The sequence below is a fragment of the Perna viridis genome, chromosome 2 (genome assembly GCF_037379345.1).
Source record: "Perna viridis isolate PV_CMFRI_1.1 ecotype Kerala chromosome 2, ASM3737934v1, whole genome shotgun sequence".
Lineage (NCBI taxonomy): Eukaryota > Metazoa > Mollusca > Bivalvia > Mytilida > Mytilidae > Perna > Perna viridis.
Genome location: NC_142446.1, coordinates 13,939,814 through 13,953,579, shown reverse-complemented (window position 1 = coordinate 13,953,579; position 13,766 = coordinate 13,939,814). Strand labels below are relative to the sequence as shown.

The following is a 13,766-nucleotide window of genomic DNA, read 5'->3' as shown; positions in this document are numbered from 1 at the left end:
TATGAAATAGTGGTTACTTATGTCCTATATAGAGTCTATGAAATAGTGATTACTTATGTCCTATGTAGATTGTGATTACTAATGTCCTATGTAGAATCTATGAAATAGTGGTTACTAATGTCCTATGTAGAGTCTATGAAATAGTGGTTACTTATGTCCTATGTAGATCATGATTACTAATGTCCTATGTAGAATCTATGAAATAGTGATTACTAATATCCTATGTTGATTGATATTACTAATGTCCTATGTAGAGTCTATGAAATAGTGGTTTCTAAAGTCCTATGTAGAATCTTAATAACTTTTTCAATTTTTGAAGTGTTTACTTGAAGTTTAGAGAAGATTCATGTTGGTGCAGAAATTTAAAATTTTGAGGGGATCAATGTGATTGCACCAGAAATAGGTTGGCCTGGACATATGTTAAACCACTATAATAATATACAGTGCATAAAACAAAAGAAAACATTTAAAATGGTTTATTTCTATAAGAGTACTGACCATGGCCCAACATGAAGTACTTTCTACTGTTAATGATGTATGGAAATCTTACTACAAATATTTCACTACTAAAGAAACAAAATTATACCCCCTACTATTTCATAGTATTAAAGGGATAAATAATGCGCCAGGGATTTTCAGACTAATTACAATCTGATGTTTCAACACCCATCACATTATCATATCAAAAGGAACAAGTGTAAATTGAAAAAAAAATCTACAAATAACAGTTAGTACTATAAAAAAAACTATGGCATAATGAATGTTTTACTACCACTCACTTAAAGTTGTAATAGAGTAAGTATTCAACATACAATAACAAAACTTCTACACATAGTGCCCCAACTGCTAAGATTTGAAGTTGTTAAAGTTTATAACTCTTACAAAACGATAGTGTAGTATGTATATCTATAGTTTATAACATTTGACAAAATATGTAAGAAAATGACCAAGCACTACTAAAGGAAATGCATCAATAAGGTTTCTCTTTATGAGAAGTCTTGCAAAAGTCTAAGTTCCTAAACCCCTACTTACAAAGTCAAAGAATGATTTATCTAAGTAAAACCTGAATTTAATAATATAACATTATTACATGTATACATATCTAAATCTTCAGTGAACGAAGAAAAGGCTTGAGGTATTCAAAGTAGATGTATTAACATGGTCCACTATGAATGAATAATGTTTCTGTCTAGGTCTCCTACAATACTAGTTCATATTTACAGGTTGATGACAACAACAAGGCTTGGCTAGGGGTAACAAAAACAATAAATTGTATTTTGAATATATATATAAACCTGTAGATGATTTTTTCTTCAAATAAAAACATGTTGCAATTAAAATACCTTAATGAGCACCCTCACCCACCCCACATCTCCAACGTTTAGAAAAAAAAAGTCCAGAAAACTCTTATTTCTGTGAATTTTGCAAAGTTCAAGGCCCGTAATTTCAGTAAAAATCATCAGAGCTGAATGAAATGTAAACTCGACTTGTAACTTATCATGGTGAATTTATATACCAAAAATCATGTCAATATCTGCAAGTGTTTAGAAAAAATAGTCCAGAAAACTGATATTTCTGTTAATTTTGCGAAGTTCAAGGCCTGTAATTTCGGTAAAAATCATTGGAGCGGAATGAAAGTTACACTTGACCTGTAACTTATCATGGTGAACTTACATACCCAAAATCATGTCAATATCTGCAAGTGTTTAGAAAAAAAGTCTGGAATACTTAAGATGGACTCACAGACAGACACGGACGGGTCAAAAACATTATACCCTTCGCAACTTTGTTGCCTGGGGTACAATTATTAATTTTGTATTTAAATCTAAAATGACAAGATCAAAATTATGAATGCATATCATATCATTTTAATGCAGAGTTACTTATACTAAACCCATTCAAATAATAGGCAATACCAGTAATAAACAATTGGGATAATAATGAGCAATAGAAACAACTCTCAATTCTGTAATGTTAGTTTAAGAAACAATAAGATCATCCTTCCATTAAATATCAAAGCATTTTCACAAAAGTGAAGTATTAGGAATGTTTTGATTTACAGCATTTTTGACCTATAAGACTCAGTATACACAATATATATAACCCAATAGCATATGTTTCAAGTAATATCCTTGTTGCTTGTTTCACTTCTCAGATTGTTTGAAGACTTTTGCTTTACGTGTAGGATCCTGGTAACAGATCAATGATAGTGCCCCTTTAGGCCTAGTAGCTGTATATCTGTAATAAAAAAATATTATTTAAAGAAATTCATGCCACTAAGAAATTATTTCTATTTGCTTTTAAAAAATTATTCAGACTCCTAAGCTCTCCTTACCAAGCCATGGCCTGATATATCTGAGATGGGTCTTTTCAGATTTTTGGGTTGGGGCAGTGTTAAGTATAGATGAGAAACAATAGCTTGTTTTCAATTGCAAGATTGCAAGCAGAGTGAATATACTTTAAAATGAGACTAACTTATATAGAGTTTGATAAAAAATATTGACTTGAGGGCTGAACAAAGTAATCAATTTAGTCAGTAGACAACTAGTGCAAATTTTCACACATTTCTGGGGAAGAGATTCCCACATCTTGAAGCAGATTTCGCAGCAATGTCCATTAATCTACTGTAGAAGTGGGTACCAATTAACATGGTGTCCATGGGTAGACCAAACCATGACATTTGGTTCCCAATAAAAAAAGAGATTTCTATTGATGTGTATACTGAAAACATCAAAACCATGAATTCAATAATCCACGAACTTGTGTTTTTTCCCTAATCCACGAAAATTGGTATCCACAAATTAAAGTACTTATACAGTATTGTATATTTTTATTAGATCTTTCAATCTTTTGCCAAATTTTATGTATTTGCAACTTAAAAGCTTGGCAGTACTGTACAGTTGGCAGTTTTGAAGGGAAGAACTCATTTCAACACTGAAGCAGTGAGTGTCCAAGAAATGAGCCATTTCAAGATCTGGGTAATCCATAGTGTTTACTATGCTTAGAATCTATAGATAAATGATGTTTCAATGTCAACTTTAATATAAACCACTTTGAGTTTAAGGCCAAACTGTGGCCAAAAATGAAAAAAAATTAAGATGAATGACACTTCAGGGTCCCTTGACCTTCACATGACTGTTATGAAGATTATTTGGCTTCAATGGCCTTCAAAGGGTACAAGCTCTGGGTAAATTTATTTTGGATCCTGTTTTAGCCCTAGTGAATCCCACACCTGGCAAATGACAATTTTTGGGTGACAGTCCCATTTCCCACATCTGGGTGCATGCCCTACAACTACCTCCATCCCCTACACCTAAACCTGTGATTACCTATCTTCAATTTATGTTTAACAATCAGCATCAGGGCCACAATGAAACTCATTTCTAAATAATTTTCAAACAATCAAGTTCTAGACATTTTTTCCAAACAATTCAGGATGACAAGTTTTAAAATTCTTCATACATGGTCGTGAGAGCATGTAATCAGGAAAAGTGTCACCTTCAATTAATGGCTAGGAAGAAGAAGATAGTACTTTCTGGTACTTACTGTTGTCCACATCTAATGAGCATTGTATCATTGTGGTGAAGTTCATGTTCTTGACCATTTACTGTAACAGTTGATGTTCCTTCCTACATGAAATACTGTTATAATTATACACTTTATCACATATTTGACACTTAGTACTTATTTTTACATCTTTTTTAAAGACTTCAGTAAGTTCTGAAGTGCTCAACATGTATTCCAGATCAGATATGTCATGTATAGTTCAAGCTTTTCATCCAGGTTCTAATCATTCTATACAGAAAGTAATTGCTTATAATACAAATGCTGCAGTGCCATTTTCCTTACTTAATCAAATAGAGTAATTCATGTACTTCTGTATTAAATATTATAATAGTGCTTTAAAATACAAAAAAAAAACATACTATAATAAATAACTAAATAATAAATATGTGGTGTCATACTTTAGGTAAGTTGTTTCTTAAACTTTATGTTATATTAATCAAATAGTTTTCTGTACTTTAATACTTTATCATATCTATTACTACTAGTGCTAATAACTAGAGGATCTGAGTCTGAGACTTTGGTAGCCCTTATCTAAAGCAATTGAAAGTTTTTATACCTAATATGCTTTCAAGGTATTTGCTAAAAACTGCCAAAAATGTCCTTTTTCAACTTTCAAGGGCAATAACTCTAACAAGGAATCATCCCACAATTTTGACCAAATGGAAAACCCTATAAAAATCTGTATTTTCCATGAATTAGCTAAGTCCATGAAACACAACTTTGCAAAAAAAAAAAGCACAACTCATTTCATGAAGGTCAATGCAACATTATTGTCTGTATACATGTGTTACAAAAAAGCTTTCAAGAAAATAAACATTATCAGCCTCCCCCCCCCAAAAAAGCAACATTTTGGGTTCAAAGTGAATGGCATCTGTGCAACTTGAAAACCATAAAATGATGTGGTCAAAACAAAAAAAAATATATTCAGTTATTAAGTTTTGACTGCTCAAATAGAATTTATGCAGCATAGGTACCAAACATCTCCAAACTGCAGAAAACTGATTCTGCCTGACTGAGGGACAGACAGATAGAGAGCAAACCTGAAGTCCTCTTCTGCTCCACCAGTAGGGCAATATAAGTTGTTTATTGAAAAATAATAATAAAGGGTAATTGCATGAATATTAGGAAATATTATATGGAGTAGAATTTTCATACTGCACAAGCTTGATTTACTCAACAAGGGATAATATTTCAAAATATGCATGCAATTACCTTTTTTATTAAATAGCAATGATACAACTTATTTAAAATGGGGTTTTGAAACTTTCCTTTCCATGGGGGGGGGGGGATATATTGCTAAACAATTATTAGAAGGAAAAGATATATCAGTTATCTCTCTAATTCTATGTTCATTTGAGTAGATCAAATTTAAGTAATCCTTGAAATTTTTTTTTCCAGAGATAAGATATAATTTAATCAGAAATTGAAGCACTGGGCTAGTTCATCCTCTTGCTATAGCAGCAATTATAAAAATCTGGCTTCAAATTAATACAAAAGCAGATCATCTAAGAGTGTTTGTTCCTATAGGTATAAATGGTCTGTTAGAACACCTGGGTGACATTTATTTGTACAAATAGAAAATATTAAACAAATATATGGTCTGGGCTACCAGCGTGCTATCACTTCATGTCAAAAATGTGTGACCAGTCAATGCTTTTACATGCCAAGGAAACATCAAAAATGAAACATATAATTCTTATGATTATATTCCATATGTTTCTTTTATTTTATTTCTATATCATTTTAGATATACATAGAAAACAGGCAATACACAGTGATCAATAACGTAGCCCACTTCATGGTGGGCATGGCCTATATAAATAGATAAAAGCATGGATCCGGAAACGGTCAAAAATGCTGGTCATTGACTGACAAATTTTGCAAAAGAGTGACGACAATTTTCCAATATTGGACATAAAAAAAATATATTTGTCAAACCTTATAAATTACAGTCTGTGTGGTTTTATTAGTGTATAAACATCCTGTCTACCAGTCTCCTAATTGTTTATTGGAAATTAATTGACAGGTGTGCGTCAATTTTAGCCGATGTGCAGCCACCTGTGACTGTGATTTACCTGTAACTGATTGGTTGATTGCATAATTGAATTAACAGTACACATGCAGCCCCATTACCTATACGAATTAATTAAAGTAACTCGGAGAATCTTCATACATTTATTAATTAAGAAAAAAGATTGACAAGTCCGCCATTTTCCCGCTGATTTTTTCAGAGGTAATAACGAAAGCACATAGAACTGAAACTACGAATCAGTTGTATATGTAGTTTGTAATTATCAATTCGTCGATATAATTGTTTTAACATATATGATATTTTGTTTACGTTTTAGAACGTCCACGTGTGGTCAAAACCAAACTTGTTCACTCACTCTGATATTTTGTATAAGACAGAGTATGTGATGAAATAACACACTTTCCAATATTAATCTAAATAACTACATACAAACGTTTTTGAAGTTCAATTTCAATCTGAGCATGTAAAAGACTGACAAAAATGTCAGCTGAAGTTTGATAAAATGTCTAGCATGGGCTGTCAAAATTTCCGAACCCTTGGATCAAAGATGTGTTTCACTAATTCATGAAACATCACTGATAAGGCCAATTATCTAATAAGACAAGATGCACAACAGAGATGGGATAATTGTAATTATAATCTATAATCAGCTGTAACTAATTAAATTTCGTCAAGTAATCATTGTAATCACTTATCAGCCAAAAATTGGATTACATGTAATTTAATTTAATCAATTACTTATCAAAATACCCTGTAATTCTGATTACTTTATGATTACATTATGATAACAATGGAAATATTAAAGGCTCAAATGGTATCTATGGATAATGCATTAAATGTTGACAACAAAAAAAAAAAAGAATAAAATGATTGTTAATGCTTCTTCGTTTTAATTTTTCATTTGTTTTTTCTTCCTTTTTTGTGAAAATATAACAAACTGTTAATTCCGTACTAGTAAAAACAATCTATTCTGATGAAGAAATGTTAGTAAGAGCTATCATCCTATACAATTGTTTTAATTTGATAAGAAGTACAAAAGTAAATCAAAGGGTATATTAAATTTTATCCTCTCATTGCAAATGCCCTTGGCTAAAAAGGGAAAATATTTCCACCAGACTTTAATTTTAAACATTTCAATGATTGATGTTGATCAAGTGCAATGGCTCTAAAAAAAGTTTAGGTCACAAATTGTTATATTGAACTTGTATATATTTTATAGATCTATGTGTTTTAATAAATTGGTGAAGGTTGATGTTCTACTATACTTTAAAAAATGTTATCTGTTAATTTCAAAGAATTTAAGGCCTTATGAAAAATACAACTAACATAAACAAAATGTTCTGAATTTTTCAATATAATTCATAGTTTTTGTAAATTCATTGTAATCAGATGTAATCATGATTATTTGCCAATGTAATCATTTATTTAATCAATTACTTTCAGAAATGCTGTAATCATTAATTTAATTTAATCATACATTTGACAAAGTAATTGTAATTTAATCATATATAATAACATTGAAAGTAATCAGACCAATCTCTGAAGCACAGGGAATGCACTTATCATCAGATACAAGTACAAAAAAAGAAGAAAAATTGTGAGCAATGCTCATTAAATTGATACACCACTCCCCTATTACATTATATGCACCTTTTGATTTCCAAATGGATTTGGATCAAAATCTAAAATTGAAGGTACTCAATGGGAATATGTACTGGCCAGGTCAGAGACAAAATGGTGTAGGCTTAACTAATACTAAATATGTATTGCCCAGGTCAGAAACAAAATGGTGTAGGCTTAACTAATACGAAATATGCATTGCCCAGGTCAGAAACAAAATGGTGTAGGCTTAACTAGTACTAAATATGCATTGCCCAGGTCAGAGACAAAATGGTGTAGGCTTAACTAGTACTAAATATGTACTGGCCAGGTCAGAAACAATATGGTGTAGGCTTAACTAATACGAAATATGTATTTCCCAGGTCAGAGACAAAATGGTGTAGGCTTAACTAGTACTAAATATGTACTGGCCAGGTCAGAGACAAAATGGTGTAGGCTTAACTAATATGAAATATGTATTGCCCAGATCAGAAACAAAATGGTGTAGGCTTAACTAGTACTAAATATGTATTGCCCAGGTCAGAGACAAAATGGTGTAGGCTCAACTAGTACTAAATATGTACTGGCCAGGTCAGACACAAAATGGTGTAGGCTTAACTAGTACAAAATATGTATTGGCCGGGTCAGGTACAAGATGGCATAAGTAATGCTAGTAATATGAGTGTATTGGCCAGGTCTATGGTACAAGATGACATAGGCTAGAGTAGTAGTAAGTGTGTTGGCCAGGTCAGGTAGAAGATGGCATAGGTAAGGCTAGTAGTAAGTGTGTATTGGCAAGGTCAGGTACAAGATGGCATAATTCAAACTAGTAGTAAGTGTGTAATGACCAGATCAGGTACAAGGTGGCTTAGGCTAGAGTAGTAGTAAGTGTGTATTTGCCAGGTCAGGTACAAGATGGCATAGTTAAGGCTAGTAGTAAGTGTGTATTGGCCAGGTCAGGTAGAAGATGGCATAGTTAAGGCTGGTAGTAAGTGTGTATTGGCCTGGTCAGGTACAAGATGGCATAGGTAAGGCTAGTAGTAAGTGTGTATTGACCAGGTCAGGTGCAAGATGGCATAGGTAAGGCTAGTAGCAAGTGTATAATGACCACGTCAGGTACAAGATGGCATAAGTAAGGATAGTAGTGTGTGTTGGCCAGGTCAGAAACAAGATGGCAGAGGTAATGCTAGTAATAAATGTGTATTGGCCAGATAAGGTACAAGATGGCTTAGATAAGGCTAGTAGTAGAGTGTATTGGGCTAGTTAGGTGCAAGATGGCATAGATAAGGCTAGTAGTAAGTGTGTATTGACCAGGTCAGGTACAAGGTAAGGCTAGCAGTGTGTGTTGGCCAGGTCAAGTAAAATATAGCATAGGCTAGGCTAGTAGTAAATGTATATTTGATGCAAAAAAGAGTCTTTTATTGATTATTTAACCCCAGTTTTTAATATAGAAATTAAAGAACCTTAGTGAGCATGCTCACATACCCCACTCACCCCCATGTTGCATACTCAAGTAAATTTGTTTTCTAAGAGAAATACATGTAGAAGGACTGCGATAAAAAAGGAATTAAGAGTGTTTTTTTCAAGCTTTAGATCTTTATCTTCTAACTAAATTCTGTTATTCAGATTAGTAGTTTCTAACTCCAGACTGATTTCTTTGAGTTTTAATTAATCTACAGTAAATATCATAGTAGTGGAACAAAACATACACTTCACCTGTAACTTATCATGGTGAACTTATATACCAAAAATCATGTCATAATCTGTAAGCGTTTAGAAAAAAAGTCCAAAAAATGGTTATTTCTGTGTATTTAAGGAAGTTCAAGGCCCGTAAAAATCATTGGAGTGAAACCAAACACAAACTTGTCCTGTAACTTATCATTGTGAATTTATATACTAAAAATCATTTTAATACCTGCAAGCGTTTAGGAAAAAAGTCTGGAAAACGGTTATTTCAGTGAATTTTGCTAAGTTCAAGGCCCGTAGTTTCGGTAAAACTTATTGCAGCGGAACCAAACACAAACTCATTCTGTAACTTATCATTGTGAACTTATATACCAAAAATCATGTCAATATCTGCAAAAGATTAAAAAAAGTCAGAAAACTGAGGATGGACTGGTGGAGAGATGGAATGACAGACGGGTCAAAAACATTATACCCTCCGCAACTTCCTTGCATGGGGGTATAATTACAAATCATATATATATATGTTTGAAATATAGTACTGCAATGAATTTGATGTTTTTGTCTCATTTTTTTCTAGAATTCATCTCTTTAACTAAACCTTGGAGCAAGGTTCGAGAAATTTTGGTAGATGATGATAGTCATTATTAGGATTTCAGCAGACTACAGGATGTTTGTGCCGGTCTATTACATGCTCAGACTGAGAATAAACTTAAAATACTGATTTTTTTGGTAGTCATTTAAAGATAAATATTGGGATTTGATTTATTTCATCACATACTACATCCATACCAAAATATTTGATTGCTTCATGCAAACAAATGATTTTGCTTTTGATCTTATGTACTTTTTAACAAGTCAACAAAACACTGTATCTCTCTGACTTTTCCATTACATCAAAACAGCTAGGGGAGTCCTGAATGACGAACAAGTTTGTAAATAATATCAAGTTGCAAATATGTTTCAAAATATAGTTTCAAAAGGGATATTGACTTCTGTTTAAAAAGGATTAAATTGATAAATCAATAATCACCATCTCTGACTGATTCATAATATTTACAGACAGTTTCAACACCACATGTTTTCATCAACACTAAAGGCTAAAAACCACTAATTCCACTTTCCATAGGCTTCTATGCTAATTTCACAATATTCAATGGCTTCTCTGGACTTTACCTTAACTTTAACCTGCAGAGGACTATATATCAGCATGATTCTACATATGTCAGCTCACAATCCTCAGAATGGCATGTGGGGTTAGCAGACTTGCAGTGCAGTACTGGTCACCGGAAGTGAAGGGTCTATAAATAGCATGGGAAATCCCAGTGTTTTCACAAGATAGGGGTATATTTAAAAATCATTATGGAGATTAGGCTTCACATCACAAGAAGCAAAATGCACCTATAAAATGTACAGAAATGTTTTTCCTTTCAGAAACTGTTTAAATTTTTTAAATAAGATGAGAACTTTTTTCACAGCACTATGAGGAACAGGGGTAATTTCTGCGTAGGACTATTTTTGCGTACGTTCCAAATGCTCATTGGTTGAATTGGTGGTCTGTAACCTAAAAGATGGGCAAGAAAATGATGGAGTTTGTAAAATTGTATAAATCAAGAAATAAATTGTATGTAAACTCTTCAAGTCACTTCAATTCATCAGTTTACACAATGGTGCAAGATGAAGGCAGGTGTACTGTTAATATAATTATGTAATAAATGAATCTGTAACAGGTAAATCACAATGTCACAGGTGGCTGCACATCTGATATCAAAACACCTGTCAATTTATTCCAATAAACAATTAAGATACTGGTAGAAAGGGTGTTTAGATACCAATAAAACCACCCAGACAGTAATTTATAGGGTTGACAATTTTTTATGTCTGACATAGGAATATTGTCATTGATCATTTGCAAAATTTGTCAGTCAATGACCAGCATTTTTAACATTTGCTTTGAACCTTATCTTACTAATGGCCTTTCCTAATTTAACATTATTTTTTTCCAATTTTGTAAAATCAAGACTGGGTATTAATTATAGTTATAAGCCTACCAGCATCCATATGAATGTCTCAGCTTTATCACACTTGCCAGCATTAGACCCAGTTCCATAAATATCCACCTGAAATTTGACCAAGAAATGTGAAAACACACTTAAAATTTAGACAGGTATGCCAAATCTCCACCTCTGTACAATATAACTTTTTACAGCAAGATGAAAATTTTGTAAACTTGATTGAACTCTTATTAACATTAGAATTCTAGTAATGTTATACTCAATGTCATTTTAATAATCAAGTAAAAGTAAAATTTGCAGTACATTGTTAAATATAATCCTGTATATAGTCAATATAGTTTATAATTATTTAATTTGATTTGTAACAAGCTTTCTGATTGGTTGGTTCTCTTCGAGCTAACCAGGTTATTTTGTATAACTTGGATTGGTACTGTGATGTCCTTAATGTTGATTGGTCCAAACTCTGCAATTCAAATAATCACAGACAAAACAACATTTTGATTATGAATCAATTATTAATATTTGGACAATCATCCATTAGAAATTAAATACAAAAAAAAGTTTCTAGTTTTTGAACAGATTATACTCAATAACTGGTTTGGGCTAGTTTACACTTTCTATTAATCGCTTCATGGTTTTTATCTGTAAACTGCTGCAAACCAGATTATTTCATACAACCAGTTCAAAAAGTGGAAAAATTCCTTCAATAATTTATTTTCTTATGTTTAGGCCACAGTTTTTTTAATTTGTTGATTTACCGAAATGCCTGCTTCTAGTTTTATTCATTCAACTTTACAAAGTAAAGACATTGAGAAGATCCAAGGAAAATGGCTGCAGAATTTTACCACTTCAATAAAATCATGTTTAAGGGTTTTGGTAGTTTGGGAAGCAAGTTAACACTGGCTATAGATGATAAAATCAAAATTCCTTTAATTGAAAAGAATGTGAACAGTTACTGTAAATGATTTAAGAGTTTAAAGACCATGTGGGTTTGTTTTCAGGTACGAGACCACAATTAATTCCCCTTGGTTTTTGTTGTATACAGTTTCAACTTTGGTAGTAGGTACCTTCCAAATTTTTTTCATATTTTTACTGGAAACTTATTTGCTGAAAATTTGCTACTAATTGGTAGAAAATAGGTCAAAATTACATGGATTTTTTTTTTTATTAATCAACTCTGACTAAGTTGTGATTTGGTTCAATGGAAGGTTAAAATTTAGGACTTTTTAACTCAGTTCATTTGTCATTTTTACCCCATCTCCAGGTCATATGTATTAATTTCAGATAATGATGCTAAAAATTTCTACAATTTATATACAAAATCCTGTTTGTAGGTATCTTTAGGCCAGAGAAGTTTTATTCAGTTGGTGCCGTGGTGGAATTTTTTTAATCTGCTCAAATATAAATATTGAAATGCACTTGACAATTAATTGTGGCTTCGTGCCTTCATTCTCAACAGAAAAGAGATAAATAAAGGGGACAAAATTGGCAGGAAATTCAAAGGTACGAAGTTATGTGTGGAAATATGCAAGACAGCTTATGAAGCAATTGAGAAAATTCAGATATAACAATTTACTGCCTGTTTTTTTTTCAAAGACCATTACACCCTCCATAATCACTGAAATTTTATGAACAATTTTTAAATCACAGGATAATTTTAAAGGAAAATCATAGTGAAACAAGAGGCTCCCAAGAGTCTTAATTGCTCACCTGGTTAAATTTTTGCCTTTAAAGGGCAATAACTCTAACAAAGAGTTGTCTGATAATTTTGACTTCATAAAGACTTTGGTAGGACTTATCGTAAGGATAATTTCATCAACAGAAAGTTTCATTCTATCTATTGTAGTTTTCAAGATATTGGCTGAAAACTGCTAAAAACTTAATTTTTTGCCTTTCAAGGGCAATAACTCTTACATGGAGTTGTTTGACAACATTTATCCTTGGGAACTTTAGTAGGCCTTAGATTAAGAATCATTTCACCAAATGAAAGTTTTGTTCTATCTGTCATAGTTTTCAAGACATTGGTTGAAAACTGTAAAAAAAGGTCATTTTTCTCCTCTCAAGGGCAATAACTCTTACAGGAAGTCGTCTGGCAACTTTGATCCCTGGAATATTTTGTAGGCCTTATAATATAAATAAGGATCATTTCAGCAACTGAAAGGTATTAGCTAAACCTAATGGTTATGGAGATATATGCAAAAAACTACTGTCAGACCCCTATTTTTAAAAATGGCGGCCATGTTTTTAAACTGATCAAAAATCAAAACATTCATTTTTTTTGTATACCCTAAAAGACAAAAATACCAACTTTTACTGAATTCTGTACAGTAGTTTCTGAGAAGAAGATTTTTTAAAGTATTAACATCAAAAACAGTAAAAAACGTCCAAAAAGGGCAACAACTCATGGGTCAACAGATTTTCACCAAAATTTGACCAGGGATAGATTTCATCCTGCTGAATAATTTTATCCCATGCCAGAATAAGCTAAAGCTAATTGTTTTATTTAGAGATATATGCAAAAATCTGCAATCTGACCCCTATGTTTGATTTTTAGTAATGGTAGCTATGTTTTTTAACCAAACAAAAATCCAAACGGTCATTTCGTGCAGGATACTCTAAAAAAAAAAACAAAAAAAAAAAAACCAATTATCTAATGTTTCTATTCAGTAGTTTCAGAGGAGAAGATGTTTGAAGAAATTGTTAATAACGATGACGACAACGGTGGACGCCAAATGATGGCAATAGCTCAGATGGCCTATGGCCAGGTGAGCTAAAAAGACAAGTTTTATTGTCTTCCAATAAATGACAATTTATGATTTTTTATGTATTTTTGAAACTGAAAAAACATAAGTAAATTTTCATTTGTTTGA

The 13,766-nt window shown here is 32.2% G+C and overlaps 1 protein-coding gene across 3 annotated transcripts in view; it reads right to left on the bottom strand.

The window, feature by feature from the left end:
- Nucleotides 1–461: 461 nt before the first annotated feature.
- LOC148623732 (3-hydroxyanthranilate 3,4-dioxygenase-like) overlaps nucleotides 462–13,766 on the bottom strand; it is a 34,139-nt gene continuing 20,834 nt past the window's right edge. For all 3 annotated transcript variants that reach the window (XM_088565791.1, XM_088565792.1, XM_088565790.1), the window contains 3 exons: nucleotides 10,933–11,001; nucleotides 3,547–3,629; nucleotides 462–2,238 (listed from right to left, as the gene is read on the bottom strand). In XM_088565791.1, coding sequence (XP_088421917.1) covers nucleotides 2,145–2,238; nucleotides 3,547–3,629; nucleotides 10,933–11,001 — 246 coding nt within the window. In that variant the 3' untranslated portion in view covers nucleotides 462–2,144. The remainder of the gene's footprint in view (nucleotides 2,239–3,546; nucleotides 3,630–10,932; nucleotides 11,002–13,766) is intronic.